Raw genomic sequence first — 16,518 nt, forward strand, 5'->3', positions numbered from 1 at the left:
GGGCCCCATGTGCTTTGTACTAATAAACCATTCATCTTATGTGAATTCGTCGTCATTGAGCCACCTCATTTTTTCCTTTTTAATTATTGATTTTAGTGTATTTTATTCTCCTTGGGCGCCTCTTTCCTTTATCCTTTATTCCCCCCCCCCCCCTCCCTTGTGAGGTGAGTTCCATATGCCTGATCCCTAGTGGTAACAAACCACTCTACAGGTGATCTGAGTGCATGTGCTTTTTGCAAGAAAGCGACCATCTCCAGGTTCCTTGATAAACCCAAGAGCAGGGGTTATACATCACCTGTCTGAAGTGGTCAGTTGCCCCTTGTGCATTCCACCTTTGTATTATTCATCATTCCTTTATTATTATTCATCAAATACGTGACATACTGCACCATTTCGGCTCCCGTTGTCGCTGTGTTTTTTCCTCGTTTAGTTTTTTACCCTTATCTCCAACTCTCTGTAGAAAGAAGCAGGAGTAGCGGAGAAGAGGAACTTTGGAGGCAAGCTGGAGGGAGATCAGGCACTAGCCGTCCATACTCCTTGGCGTCCAGCCATGCCCCTCTTCACTACTCACACTTAAGTGACAATATAGGGAAACAGTAATTTATAGTGCATGTGTGCCAATGGGTCAGGGTGAGGATTGCCAGTGATGATAAAGATAGGAGGCAAGACAAGGAGGAGCACCCCGGCCTGAGAGGTAAGGTACCGCTGCTGCCGTTATATTTTGCAGGGGCCGTGGGGATTGTTATTACCTTGGGGGTGGCTGAGAGACAGCCTGTCGGGGGCCTTTTGGCAGATACAGCTACTATGCTAGGGCCCCAGGGGACCACGCTTAGTTTAGGAGGGGAAGACAGCATGGGGGAGATGCTCTGCAAGACTTCCCAGTACCATAAAGATACACCAGGTTTAGAATATTATATATTAGTGCTTCTAATATTAGTACTGATATTTTACCATGTCACACTTAGTATGGCTGCAGTGCTGGTCAGGGTCGGACTGGGACACAAAGAGCCCACCAGGGAAGTTTCAGCCTGGGGCCCACGCGCCCCCCGATTTGAAGCTCAGATACCCATGTACACTGTAATTTTCACGCAGATGTCAGTGCTATATAAATACATAATAATTTGGTAGGACATTAGACTATGACTACTGAAGGGAATAGATAGCGAGGATAGTACATGATCTGACTGTGCAGGGGCTGCTCCAGAATTTTTTTGGGTGAGGACGGCAGGGGGCTATGCAGGTGCTGGATTCACTGGCGTTGGAGCTTGGTATGTGTGGCGCACAGCTAATAAATGTACATGAAATAAGTAGGGGTGTTATTCACAGAAAGTCGGTCTGCCCAGATAAACTTTAGATAAAATAACCAAGTAGTTACATGGTTTATGATAATTCATCAAGCAGTCACATGCCGCTAAATAAAAATATTTAGTCACACACCTCCAGATAAAATAATTAAGTAGCCAGATGCCTTACAATGAACAAATTTTATAGCCAGGTGCCGTATGGTGTGTACACACTTTAAAGATAAATGAAAGATCTTAGACCGATTTTACCACCTTCCATTTAGTATGAGAGCCATACTTTACACAGTCTATTCTATTGAGCTGAACTCCCCATCAGATAAAAATCTTTGCAAGATGCTGCACACAAAGATGCTGTACACATGCAACAGATCAGTATTTGCAAAAGATCTGTTCCTGCAAAATGCATTCATAGTCTATGAAATCTGCAGATCCTCATACACACCTTTGTTTAACAGACATTCATCTGCAGATCAGATCCACCAGGATGGATTTTCAGATATGCAGATGAATGTCTGTTAAACAAGGTGTGTATGAGGATCTGCAGATATAGACTATGAATGCATTTTGCAGGAATGGATCTTTTGCAGTAACAAATCTTTTACCAATACTGATCTTTTTAATGTGTACAGCATCTTTGTGTACAGCATCTTGCAAAGATTTTTTTATCTAATGGGGAGTTCAGCTCAATAGATTAGACTGTGTAGCCTATGGCTCTCATACTACATGGAAGGTGGTAAAATTGGTCTAAGATCTTTCATTTATCTTTCAAGTGTGTACACACCATTACAATGAATAAATTAAATAGCCAGGTGCATCATAATAAAATAAATAAGTACCGGTACCCGAGTGGGCCCTGTATACATAAATTAAGTAGCCATGTTTTCCAGAAAACAGAATTAAGTAGCCATGTGCCCATATATATCAAATTGCTGGGCTAGGGGCTGTGCTTGGTGCTGAGCTGGGAGCTTTGCTGTGCAGTTTGCTGGGTGCTGAGCTGGGAGCTTTGCTGTGCAGTTTGCTGGGTGCTGAGCTGGGAGCTTTGCTGTGCAGTTTGCTGGGTGCTGGGCTGGGGGCTTTGCTGGGCTATTTGCTGGGTGCTTTGCTGTGCTATTTGCTGGATGATGTGCCGTCATTTTGCTGGCCTGGGGCTTTGCTGGGTGCTCTGCTGTGCAATTTGCTGGGTACTGTGCTGCGTGCTCTGCTGTGCAATTTGCTGGGCTGTGGACTTTGCTGGGCGTTTGGTGCTGGGCAATTTTCTGGTGCTGGGTTGGGGGCTTTGCTAGACTATTTGCTGGATGCTAGACGCTTTGCAATTTGGTGGACTAGGGGCTTTGCTGGCAGCTGAGCACTTTGCTTGGTGCTGGGGGCTTTGCTAGGCGCTTTGGGCTTGGTGTTGCCTTGCTGGGTGGTAGGGCTAGCGAGCGGTGCGTTGAGTGATACTGACTGCGGGGAAGGGAGCCAACATCATTCCACCCTCCCTTTCCATGGGCTACCTTCCTGTATCCCCCTGCAGAGCTAGCGCAGCTCTGCATTGACTCACTTACTCCTGCTCGGCTCCATACAGTGTCCGTGCCGGCTCCCCTCTCGCCGATTGATCTCTGCATGACGTGTATCATGTAGAGGAGAGAGGCAAGGTGAGGCCAGCACTGCGATTCAAATGTGTTTATTGGGATAAGGAATTGTAGAAAACACCTACAGTCGGCATTAGGTCGGATGCAATGCGGATGTGGTGGGCGCTAGGTCTAGGTCCCCCTGCGGACGTCCGTTTCGCGCGTCTAGTGCTTGTTCACCGCAATGAGGTAAACAAGCGCTAGACGCTCGAAACGGACGTCCGCACGGGGAACTAGACCTGGCGCCCACCACATCCGCATTGCATCCGACCTAATGCCGACTGTGTTTTCTACAATTCCTTATCCCAATAAACACATTTGAATCGCAGTGCTGGCCTCACCTTGCCTCCCTCCTCTACATAAGATTGCTGTTTGCCATTCAGCCTGTGCACGCCCTTCAAAGGGATAAACACTTTCATTCAATACAGCGAATTAAGGTGCAGTCTACATCTCCTGCTGCCACCTTTAAGAGTGCCGGAATCTCACTTTTCTTGCTTTGAACTGACAATGTGTATCATGTGTCATGCGTCACCCCTTCCAACCCCGCACAGGAACCTCCCCCCCCCCCCCCCAACCCCCAACATGTGGTACTTGAAGGTTCAAGTGGCAGGGGCCCCATAAGAGAGCGGCACTGGTCCCATGGCAACTGGCACTGGTGCCATTTTTAAAACACAAGAGGGCCCATCAGAGATTCTCCCGGGCAGCTCAGTCCCACCCTGGTGCTGGTAAGACACCAAAAGAGAATCACAAAAGTCTAGAATATCTACTGTACTTTTTGACTGATTATAGTTTTACTAGACAAAAAAAAATTCAAATGTTTTGTTTAAAAATAAGAATTAATCTCTCTCAACCATTAAGGCCTCATTTCCACTTCCGCACTATGTGCAATGTGGGTGGAATGACACTGCATTGTACGCGGTTCTACCAGAAGCAGTTGCAATTTAATTCATTTATAATGAATGGAATCACACTGCATTGCACAAAAATGCATGCAACCATGCCTTGCTGTGAATAACAGCGCATGGGTAGAAAAACTGTATTGCTAAAAAACGCGTATACAAAACATGGCCTCAGACTATCCAGGGGTCACAGGTGAAGCCAGATGACCAGGACTGAATTATTTTCCAAGAATCCTTAGATATGCACTGGAGTAAACTTTCTAAAATTTGCCCATGTAAGCAGCAACATAGGTAGTTATGTCCACAAATATTGAAGGGAATAATACTGAAATAAAAGGATTGCGTTAAAAAAATGCTTTAGTTTCCTCTCATTTTTATGCAATTGTTTTGTTGACCCCACTGAATTAAAGCTGAAAGTCTGCACTGAAACACAGTTTCATTGTTGTTTCATTTAACATTCATTGCAGTAATGTACAGAATCAAAATTAGAAAATTGTCTCTTTCCAAATACTTATGGACCTAACTGTATATCTGCCAAAAGAGCTCTTCTGCTCTCTGTGCCACATGATGTTTCTTTTCCTCAAGGCTTATGCCTATTAGTGCTCACAGTGCCTTCTGTCCAGAAGGAAGAGGGCAATCCAGCACACAGACTCTCCATGCCAAGGATTGTAATGAAATAGTAGGTAATACAATCACCTGCCATAGAGGCTAGTTTCACTAGCCAGGAAAGCAAAAGCATTATGTATGAACTACAGAGGTCAGTACTGTGACATTAAGATAGAACACGCCATTACAACTGTAATTGCCATATGTGACCAGCAGGGAGCTGTGCCTTCCAGATGTGATTTAATAGAAAGACAAATCATTGAAGTTCTTCACGGACCATTTTTGCCACTTACACACAGTGTGTCTAAAAAGTTGTTTTGTTTAGAAGTCACCTGCATTAATATTAAATTATTAATGGCACAATAAGAACAGCTATATTGGAGGTAAATATTCCCATATGCAGTAGTAGTAATTGTTAACTGTGTGAGAAAATCAGTATGTCACCCTTGCTCCAGGATAGAGGATGATGTCAGTAGGACAAAAGTGTCTGTAAAATGTGTATACTGTTGGTCTTTTCCTGCGTGACCTCTGTTCAGCGCAGCACTCACTTTATCTGGAGATAATGGGTGTGAGCTGGAACAGTTCAAGTGTGAAGAGGTTAAAGGTAAATATTGAGAAAGCACAGTAATTATTACAGTACAGGCGCTGAGGGCCACGTGGCAAGTACACATGCCATTACCTGTGCAGCATGCATAATTCTATATGTACAAAGAAAAGCAGATATCTACATGTGTTTCATTTCATACATTCACGAGATTAGAATTATTTATATTCACTGGAGGAAATGTATATGTCATCTGTGAAATAAAATTTTATTTGGTGATCTTATTGATATTACAGGTATATGCCATAATAATGCACATACCATAGTCAATAGTGTACCCTTTCTGAACTCACAACAATCTCTTAGAGTACAGTAGTTTCTTACTAGGTTGGCACAGGTCTCCTGAAGGATTATGGCCCATTCTTCTATTGCAAACTGTTCTAGCGGGTCCAAATTGCATGGTTTCCAAGCCTGGACATTCACTTTGAGCACCCACCACAGATTCTCAATATGATTGAGGTCTGGGCTCTGTATAGGCCACTCCATGATCAGTTTTGGGAACCAATTTCGATATATGCTTGGGGTTGGAAGATCCAGCAACTACCTAAGCCTGGACTACGAGCAGATTTCTGCATATTCTCCCTCAAAATGTGAATGTAATTTTATTTTTTCAAGATGCCATGTACCCGAACAAGGCTCCCTGTGCCTGAGGCTGCAAAGGCCACAGCATTATGCTCCCACCACCATGGCTAACTGTGGGAACTGTGTTTCTTGGGTTGAAGGCCTCTCCCTTGCTTTGCCAAACATCAATGTGCCCAAACAGTTCCAGTTTAGTCTCATCAGTCCAAAGCACAGGCTTCCAAAACTCATCTTTACCTTTCAAATGTTCACAGGCAAACATCAGTCTGGCTGTGATGTGCCACTCTTTGAGTAAAGGGGTTATTCTGAGACGATGGCCCTGAAGCCCTCCCTGATGAAGAGCCCTTACTACTGTGTTCCTTGAAACATCAACTCCAGAAGAGGTTCTATTAGGTTTCATCAATGCTGCAAACATTGGGAAGAAGTTTAGGAAAATGTTCCATAATTCCTGGGGGTCTAATAATTTTGGCCTCACCAGTATGTGGTTTCAATGTATGCTCAGTTTACAATTTACAACCGTAACCCCATAGTATTCTCTTTCTTCACAGGAAGTAGCAATATGGGAGAAACTCTGCCTACAGGACAGCTCTCCAACATCCCATGGAGAAGGGCTGGCGTCAAGTACACCAACAATGAGGCCTATTTTGATATGATTGAGGAAGTAGATGCAATCATAGACAAATCAGGTAAAGAATGGTCATTGAACAAATTTGTAACTATGATAAAACTGGTAAAATTGAGCCTGGTGACTGATCTCTGTAGAAAACCGTACTATGAGTTTTCAGACTGACACACACAGTTCAACATTTTCATAATTTTCTATCTTAAGATCCCATCTTCTTCCACCTTCCATTCAGAGGAGTGAGATGAAATGAAACCTATACAACATGAAGGAGTAGCTACAAAGCTCACAATGATTAGGAGCCGTTGCGTAGTTACAGAACCGCGCACCCCAGTGCAGATTTTAATTACTCACCACATTATGGTTTTTAGAACCACTATAATGCTGATTAACCACTTCCCAACTGAGGGGTTTTACCCCTTGACCACCAGAGCAATTTTCACCTTTCAGCGCTCCTTCCATTCATTCATCTATAACTTTATTATTACTTATCACAATGAAATGAACTATATCTTGTTTTTTTCGCCACCAATTAGGCTTTCTTTAGGTGGGACATTATGCCAAGAATTATTTTATTCTAAATGTGTTTTAATGGGAAAATAGGAAAAAAATGTGGGAAAAAAATTATTATTTTTCAGTTTTCGGCCTTTATAGTTTTCAAATAATGCATGCTACTGTAATTAAAACCCATGAAATGTATTTGCCCATTTCTCCCGGTTATAAAACCGTTTAAATTATGGCCCTATCACAATGTTTGGCGCCAATATTTTAATTGGAAATAAAGGTGCATGTTTTTCAGTTTTGTGTCCATCCCTAATTACAAGCCCATAGTTTTTAAATATTTATGTCAAGAGGGTATAACACTGTTACTTTATAAAGTTCAGTCCCTAAGGTAACTATTTATGTATTTTTTTTAATTGTAATTATTATTATTTTTTTAAATTAGAAAAATAAAATAAAAATTGGGGAGTGTGGGAGGTGAGGAGTTAATTTTTAGTGTAAAACTAATTTATTTGTACGTAAAAAATGCTTTAGGGTGTAGTCTTACTATTTGGCCACAAGATGGCAACAGTAACTTTTTGTTTAACCTCCTTGGCAGTAACCCCGTGTGTGACACAGGGTAAGCTGCCGGAGGATGCCGCTCAGGCCCTGCTGTGCCGATTTACATCATTTTTTTTTTTCAAACACGCAGCTAGCACTTTGCTAGTTGCGTGTTTGGTCTGATCGCCGCCGCCGATGCGCCGCGATACAGGCGCCCCCCCCCCCCCCCGCATACCCCTTGCGCAGCCTGACCAATTGCCACCAGGCTGCGCTATGGGGTGGATCGGGATTCCCTGTGACGTCACGACGTCGATGACGTCACTCCGGATGCGGAATGCGGAAAAAGCTGCGCATGGCCAGTCCTGACTGGCCTGTCGGCAAAAACGAAACTAGCTGGCAGCAGGGGACCAGAGGATTAGTGAGTGGCTGCGAGGGCACAGGACTGCTGCAGGGGGCTGGTAGAAGCCCCAGGTGAGTAAAACTATTTTTTTTTTCTGGCTTAAGGTTCACTTTAAGTGGGTGATATTATAGTTTAACAGTGTGCTGACCAGGAAGCTGTTATGGGGTAACGGCCATTTTTAAAATGTAAGACAGAGCATTCCATTAATCACAGTGTAGAAACGGGACAGAGGAGAGGAGAAAGAGATTGATGAGTAGATAACACAGTCTGTAATAATGACATGTTTATGTTTATTTTGACTTTTAATTTTCAGTTCAGTTCTGTGCCTCTCTGGCTGAGCAGCTGATGGCTCACCCAACTCTTCCATTCCAATGTTTACCTGAGTTATCTGCTTGTGTATTAGTCAAGACAGGCTGCATCATTTCTGGCTAAATGAGGATTGCTTCTTCCTTAGTGGCCCCCTCCATTACAGTCTGGGTGTTTTAAATGCCATAGCAGCCCGCAGGACACAAGCACTAGCAGGCAGCAACATTGCTGAGACACAGAAGAACAGCGCTGAACCCCCAATGACCCCTAGAGAAGACTCCATTTTCAACTGAACACTGTGATTTACCATTATGATATGGTCAATAAGGTAAACATTGCAGGAGCTGTTTTTCATAGATGGGAAACAAGTCAGATGCAATTGACACTAAGACAGATAATGTCTGTAGGAACTGTAGTGAAAATAACAGTGAATAAAATTGCTCATTGTTTACAATATTCATTTATAGATCATTTAGTGTTTTCCCATTGTAAAATCTTTCCTCTCCCTGATTCACATTCTGAAATTTTTCACTGGAGGTGACAACTTTAGTTCTGCCAGGTGATCTGTACAGAATGTTCGTTATTAAGAGTTCTATGCACAGAGGTAGATGGTGCCTGCTTGGTAGTTGTAAAAAGCCATTATTTCCCACAATGCAGCAAGGTTCACAGACTGCAAACTGTCAGGACCTAGGTCATGACATCAAAATGTGAGAGGGATTTTACCACAAAATCAAACATGCAGATCCCCCTGATGATCTATTCGACAAAAGATAAAGCTTTCTCTTTAAAAAGGGGGCATCAGCTACTGATTGGGATGAAGTTCAGTCCTTTATTACAGTTCCGCTTTAAAGTTAGTGTTATGGACAGGTCAGGAATTCGTATTATGCTAGGCCAGGGTTATAAGTAGGATAGAAAATGTAGACAAGCAGTACAGAGATTTCGGGCACAACACCGTGGGTTAGCATGGTCACCTTGCAGAACTACAATCACAGCCATATTACTGTGTACATTGAGTGCAGTGGGAAATGTCTGTGATACATAACAATAATTGATGTTACTGTTTCTTATCCATATTTCGGCACCAAAGTGCAATGCCAAGGTATCCACATACAGTAAATGTATTTTTTTATTTATAAAAAGCACAGTATTTATTTAAAAATGACAGTAGTTTGTGTTATGATGTGATTTTAGATTCGGATAGAATTGAGTTGAGTTCTCTCTGTGATTTGAACACATTATGTTCACCCCTAAAGGTTCCACTGTGTTTGCTGAGATTCAAGGAGTGGTAGAAGCCTGTGTCAAGCTGACTGGGATGCCTGACCTCACGTTGTCTTTTATGGTAATATGATTATAAATGTGATTCTTTTTTTCATGTATGTTCCTGTTTTGAAATGCCAAGGGCATAAAAGAGGCAGCTAGGTGTTGAAAGTCTTGTATAAATAAGTTGATAAAGTTTGGACTGGGTTTCACATTCTACGTAGCTACCAAGAAAAAGTATTGTATATGTTTGCACTGAAATGACATGAAACTTACAAAATTTTTATTTAAGGTCCACATGCACAGCCTAGATTATTTCTGACCTGTCCGATCTGTTTCTGTTCAATAAATTGATTGATTTTGCAAAGTTATCATCAAAAATCAATCCCTTTATTGATTGAGAGCAGTTTGGATAAGTACACATGATACAACTTCCAGTCAGATTACCCATTGATCGGATGGGGAAGTTGCATAATGTGTTCCCAGCATAACAGTACAGACCATGTCAATAAGTATACAGAAGACAGATTGACTGTTCATTTACAAAACATAAAAGAAGCTGCTTGCTGAAAAGAACGTTGCTGGTTAACAAGCTATATGAACACGGGGGTAAATGTCACCCAATACAATCTTTATTAAAATGCACTATACTTTTTTTCCCACTGCCGCTTACAGTAGGTAGTAAGAATCTGACAGATCTGACTGGTCTAGTCCAACTCCTCATGGAGTATTTTCAGGGTTTAGGCCATACTTTTGGACATTTGAATGTGGAATTAAGATTGCGTCATTAATGGGCACCTTATGGCTATATTCACAGCATACGTCTGTATACATATTTCTATCTGCAAGGTCCTGCCACTTATGACCCCACCTATGTGAAGCATCGTTGCAATTATCACTTATTGTTTTGATCTTTAGACTCACTGCATAATGCTAAATGATCTTTTAGCAGTTTTCGTAACATATTGTGATTGTTTAATGGACAACAATACTTGTTTTCAGAATCCTCGGCTCCTGGATGATGTCAGCTTCCACCCCTGTGTCCGATTCAAGCGATGGGAATCAGAAAGAGTCCTGTCATTCATTCCTCCAGATGGAAACTTTCGGCTCATGTCTTATCGTGTCAGTTCACAAAAGTAAGTACTGAGAGTACAATATTGGTGTGAAAGAATTAGTGTCTCACAGTACAGACTTACAGTACAAACAACTAATAGTCTAAGATCAGTCATGCCAAAACTGGTATTTTTACCCGGTAATATTTAGTCATTTGCTTCCCTACAAGCTTCTTATAGATGGTCTTTGCAGCCTTCATTGACTAACACTTTGTACTTTATTTTATGTCTTGCCCACTCCTAACAGCCCTTTAGTCCTACAACTGATTTTGAGTGTAAATACCGCTGTGCCCCAGCCCCTAGTATGATAAAGTATTATCTCCCCCACTACCAATGCCCAGCCAAATAGGCAATTCTACTGAATCACAAAACTCCCAGCTGCAAAGAAAACAGAATAAGGAGTAGGCAAATAAATTGATTTATAAAATAACTATCAGGGCCTGTTTCCACTTGTGCGGTGGGAATTGCCGCGGAAAAAATTCTTATGCTGATGCAAATTTTGCATGTGGTTGTATGCGAATTTTCATGCGAATTCACATACGACTTCGCATGGCTGACTATATATGCGAATTTAACCATGGCAATGCATGCATGCTTTTCCATTGTTTCTATGCGAAATCGTATGCAAATTTGCATGAAAATTCGCATACCAAAACCGCATGCAAATTTCCTATTAAATACATTGTATACGAATCGCATAGCGGTATGCGAATTCTGATGGCTCTGCCGTGAAGATTTTTTCTGCACAGAAAAACGCTCAGAAATCCTGGCAAGTGGAAACAGTCCCATCCACTTTTCTTGTCTATGCGAATCTGCATGCAGGAAATGCATGCAGATTCACACTAGTGGAAACGGGTCCTCACACTGGTATGGAAGCCAAAACACCTTTATTCCTCCCTTTCAAAAGGAAGACAGTGAGGACCAGAGACCAGTAACTGCAACACTGAATCGGTATCAACAAAAAACATCATTATTCAGGTATCCAGATGACCAGTAATCCAAACAATTGGAAAGTGTCCAACGCGCTGGAGATCAAAAAAAGTAAAAAATATTAAATAAAAAAAATCTAGGTCTAAAGTTTTAATGGTGTACCCGGCATATACTGCCACATGTCATACTTATTCAGCTTCCATAGAAAGTAATGAAAACCAGTCGAACTTTTTATCTCTTTCCTGCCAGTCAGAGTGTTTGTCACAGCCATAACAGTTATTTGAAAGTGGACTTGAAGTGTAAAAATAAAACCCACATTTTCAGACTGGGCAGCAGACGTTATAATACAGTAGCATTAATACATTTTTAAAAACTGATCTTTTGTTCCACAAAATCCAGCTTTTGTTGGTTAGCCATGCCCTCTTCTGAAAAACTGCCATATTAAGGCTGCATAGAGATCGTGCCATATGTAGGTAGGAGATGTTGCTTAGAGCAGCCCAGGAGGTGTGGTATGAGACGCCCTGCACTTCTCCTGTGCCACTAAGATCGCTGGACACATATAGAAGGATTGAAGAGAGGAGTAGAGTGCAAATCACAGTAGGAGGCCTTTCAAGGCTGTCACTGTACTTCTATGTTGCTTAATATAGAAATAATAAAAAAAAAGGACAAGACATCTCACTGTTCAGAACAATTAGAAGTTTTAATAATGGAGCCAGCAAAAGTGGTTTTGGAGAAACGGAATCAGATGCGACACTAGAATAGGGCAAATACTAGGAAAGAACAAACCTGACAAAAGAAAACTTCAACTGTTTTAGGTAACTTGCAGATTCACAGCTTTCTTGTCCAACTTAAAGTGAACCTCCGGACTAAAAATCTACTCAGCAGAACTGAAAAGGCTTGGTGTTTCTTTTATGTATGTATGTATGTATGTATGTATGTATGTGTATGTGTATGTGTGTATATATATATATGTGTGTGTGTATATGTAGCTGATGCTGCATTAGGTGAAAAAGAGGGGGAGTGTCTCTGCCATTTTCTCTTTTTTAACACACTGGCCTACATGCAATTCACTTTTTCTCCTGGGTTTTCTCTTAGGAGATTTTCATCTTCAATTTAAATTAACTTTTAGCACTTTGCAATGGAAAAAGTCCCAAAAAGTAGGTGAAAAAGTACTATCAAAATTATTTTGAGCATTTGTTTGCTTGCTGGTGTGTAAAAGACATTTTATTTACAAGTTATGAAAATATCACCAAGAGAAAACTCAGTTGAAAAGGTGAATTGCATATGGGCCACTGTGCATAAACAATTGTATTTATTTTTATTTAAGTATTTCTGTAGCGCCGACATATTAAAGCGGACCCAAATGAAACATTTTTATATTATATTTAGTTGCACTACTCTGACACATACAAAGATAAATAAACACTCTTTCAAGCCTATAAGCATTTCAGTGACTGCTTTTCACCCTTCACTTTTCATAACTAGGATTATACTGGGGCAGCCATTAGCAATTCCTCCTGTGCTGGACACCATTTACTCCATCAATTTGCTGGATCCTCTCCCGGCAATTTGAAAGGAAGGGAGGGGTTCCTCCAATAAATGTAAAATATTTTATATTTGTCGTCATGCAGCTGAAAAAAGGCTGCTATTTATTATTATAAGTTAGAAAATAGATTTTATTTATGAAATCTTGTATTTTTAATTTGGGTCCACTTTAAGCAGAGCTGTACAGAGTATATCGTCACTAACTGTCCCACAAAGGGGCTCACAAGCTATTCCTTACCATAGTCGTAGATCTATATCGTTAAGTGCATGTATTCTAGTCTAGGGACAATTTTTAGGGGGAAGCCAATTAACTTATCTGTATGTTTTTGCGATGTGGGAGGAAACCGGGGTGCCTGGAGTAAACCCATGCAGACACGGAGAACATACAAACTCCATGCAGATAGTGCCCGGGCTAGGTTTTGAACCCGGAACCAAGCACTGCAAGGGAAGAGCACTAACCAGTATGTCACCGTGTTGCCCAATCTGTTTTTAACTGGTCTGTATTGGTGTAGCCGAAGTATAGCAAAAAAAAAAAAAAAAGGGGGGGGGGGGGAGCCTTCGAAATAAATTGTTGTAACGCACATTTTTGGTACTGTCCACAACCTAAGGTTTATTGCGCATATAAATTGGACACAGGGGTCCATATGCAATAAACTTTTTTCTCTCTTCCGGTTTGTCGTAAAGGTGACATTTTCAAACTTGTCAAAATGCTTTTTAACCACTTGACGACCGCAGTGGTAACCCCCCCCCCCCCCCTCCCCTCAAGACCAGGCTCATTTTTGCATTGCTGGGCTGTGCAGGCTTTTCAGCCTTCTGCACAGCCCAGCTTAGGTGCCCAGCGATCGGACTCGCCTCCTTTTTTTGTCCCTAAGGGGACATGCCACCGGAGGGGTCCGATCGCTGCAGGCTTTATTTTTTTTTTTCACATGCCTCAGCGAGGCTCTCTCTCCCCGTCCCCCTCCCTCCCCTTCCCTCCTCCCCTCCATGAACTAGGATTGGAACAGGACAGCGATCCGTCTTGTTCCGTCTCTCATAGGCATCAGCCTGTGAGAGGAGGGCACTCCCCGGGCAATCAGAGGCCGGGGATCGCCGATCTGTACAGCGCTGCGGCCTCCGGCAGCACTGTACGTTTGTAAACAAAGGGGATTTCTTTCCCCTTACGTTTACAAGCAGCCTGCTAGCCGCGATCGGCGGCTAGCAGGCTATTCACAGAACTCCGTTCCGTTAAGAGGCAGCGAACGATCGCGCATGCGTATGGCCGTTCCCTGGGAAACTGCAGCCCCAGGACTTGATGCCAATTGGCGTTAGGCGGTTCTGGGCCTGGCGCCGCGGTCACGCCCATTAGCGTGAGGTGGTCGTAAAGTAGTTAAATCACCAGCAAGCCCCAAAAAATAATAATTTTGATAGAACTTTTTCCATTGCAAAATGCTGAAAGGTTATTTTAAATTGAAGATGAAAAATGATCTAGGAGAAAATTAAGGAGAAAAAGTTAATTGCAAATAGACCCAATTGTCTAAAACAGAGCTTCCAAACCCTATCCTCAAATCCCACCTTGTTTTGTACTTGTTTTGCAGAAAACCACAAATAGTTACAGGTGAGATAATTAGTGTCTCAGCAGAGCTCATTAACTGCCTCTGTGGACTTCCACAAAACACACACTGTTGGTGGTACTTGAGGACTGGGTTGGGAAGCCCTGCATCACTGCTTAATATGGAAATTGTCTCTGATAGTTAAACACACCTCCAGAACCACTGGAATGCAATTAGGTGTCAGCTTGATATTACAGAGCCAATCTAACCCAACATGCATACAGACTGTTTTGGACTGGTTGGTCCTCATCAGTGTATGGCATGAATTAATATGGATCTATATGGGGTAGGACGTGAAACACGCAGGCCCATATGCAATTAACCTTTTCTGCCAAGTTTTCACCTGGGAGATAATTTTTCATGTTCTCTTCAAAGTAACTTTTTCAGCACTTTGCAATTGAAAAAGTAATAAAAAGTTGGTGAAAAAGTATTATCAAAATTATTGTAAGTATTTTCTTTCTTGCTGGTGATTTAAAAAGCATTTAATTGACAAGGTGTGAAAATATCACCTAGGAGACAACAAAAAGTGAATTGGGTCCCAGAGTTACAGGTTGCCCAGCAAGCTCATGGTGAACCAGAACACCTAGGAGTGTGAATATGACCAAAAAGATTCCTTACTAAAATGGTATGCAAAACAGAATTTTGCCTTCTTAAAGAGACTCTGTAACAAAACCTTCAGCTTTATTTCTTCTATCCTATAAGTTCCTATACCTGTTCTAATGTGGTCTGGAATGCTGCAGTCTTTTCTAATTGCTCTGTCTCTGTAATATATCTAATCTTCTTTTCTTTGTCAAGCTTTGTCGACCCAGGGAGGAATGCACTGCCTCTGCTGTGATAGGGACAAGTTATGAACGCCCCTCTCTGCACTCCTGGCTGCAAGACTCACAGAGGTGTGACCTTGTGAACAGCTGTGAGTGCAGAGAGATCAGTGCAGAGCTCATATAAGCAGCTAAGGCAACAAGTGGTGGGAGCAACAATCCAGCAGTCAAGTCAGGCTTGAGAGGAGCCACTGCAAACAGGCACCTACTCTGATTATGTATTTCCTGTTTGGCAGCCATCTTCATTGTTTACAAAAACAATGAATAAAACAGTGATTTTATCACCAAGAAAGCAGCAGGGAGCTTTGAAAATATCACAGAGGGTGCTAGGAGAAGACAACAAACAGGCTGGTACGTTCATGTAAGATTTGCACAGTACAGATTCTCTTTTAAACAGAAGGCATTTATTAAGGATGGAGTGTCCATTTGAGGTGTCCCACAGTACATCACTGCTGCATATGCAAATTGTCCCTTTGTTGTCCATGATAGCTAAACACACCTCCAGAACAGACAACAAAGGGATGATTTGCATATTCAGCAGTGATGCACTGTGGGACATCCCAACTGCTCACTGCAACCTGCATAATCGCAAATACCTTCTGTTTTAAGCAGGCAAAATTGTTTTAAAAGTCTAGTAAGGAGACTTTTTAGTCCTTTTCAGACCCTTACACACTCCTAGGAGTTCTGGTTCACCATGAGCTTGCTGGGAAATCAGTAACTATTAAATTAAGCAAGTATTCTGATCAAACATCTACTCCATTTTTTAGGGTTTTGTTTTTTTTTACTACCCAAGCCGAGCAGAAGATGGAGTCAGTGAGAGATTTGGAATGGAGCAGCTACTGATCCAGCTGACTACTGTTTATACGAAACTAAAATGTTGGTTTGGGTGGGTTTACAATTTAATATTTGACGTTTTTCAATCCGGACTATTGATCGTGCTCTGGTACAGCATGTTTTACGTTTATGTATTTGTATATTGTTTATAAATAATGCATTCTTAATCTTCTTATAGCTTGGTGGCTATTCCTGTCTATGTAAAGCATAACATTGTTTTCCAAGAAAACAGCTCGAGTGGAAGGTTTGATGTTACTGTGGGTCCCAAGCAAACCATGGGCAAGACTGTGGAAAGTGTGGTGCTAACTGCACACATGCCAAGAGTTGTCCTGAACATGAACCTTACTCCAAATCAAGGAGCCTACACTTTTGATCCTGTAACAAAGGTATGTCAGACACATTCTTTAACCTGTTCAGCTGCCAACCGCCTAACACCAACCAGCAGTGGGAGCGTGGCTCGCT

At 41.9% G+C, this 16,518-nt stretch overlaps 1 protein-coding gene across 1 annotated transcript in view; it reads left to right on the forward strand.

Annotated features, from left to right (window-relative positions):
* The window catches only part of LOC137543860 (AP-3 complex subunit mu-1), an 82,453-nt gene that overhangs the window by 53,364 nt on the left and 12,571 nt on the right, over positions 1-16,518 (forward strand). Inside the window, exons 4-7 of the mRNA XM_068264930.1 lie at positions 6,151-6,288; positions 9,225-9,310; positions 10,231-10,364; positions 16,235-16,442. Of these exons, the coding sequence (XP_068121031.1) occupies positions 6,151-6,288; positions 9,225-9,310; positions 10,231-10,364; positions 16,235-16,442 (566 nt within the window). The remainder of the gene's footprint in view (positions 1-6,150; positions 6,289-9,224; positions 9,311-10,230; positions 10,365-16,234; positions 16,443-16,518) is intronic.

The sequence above is a fragment of the Hyperolius riggenbachi genome, unplaced genomic scaffold (assembly GCF_040937935.1).
Source record: "Hyperolius riggenbachi isolate aHypRig1 unplaced genomic scaffold, aHypRig1.pri scaffold_259, whole genome shotgun sequence".
NCBI lineage: Eukaryota > Metazoa > Chordata > Amphibia > Anura > Hyperoliidae > Hyperolius > Hyperolius riggenbachi.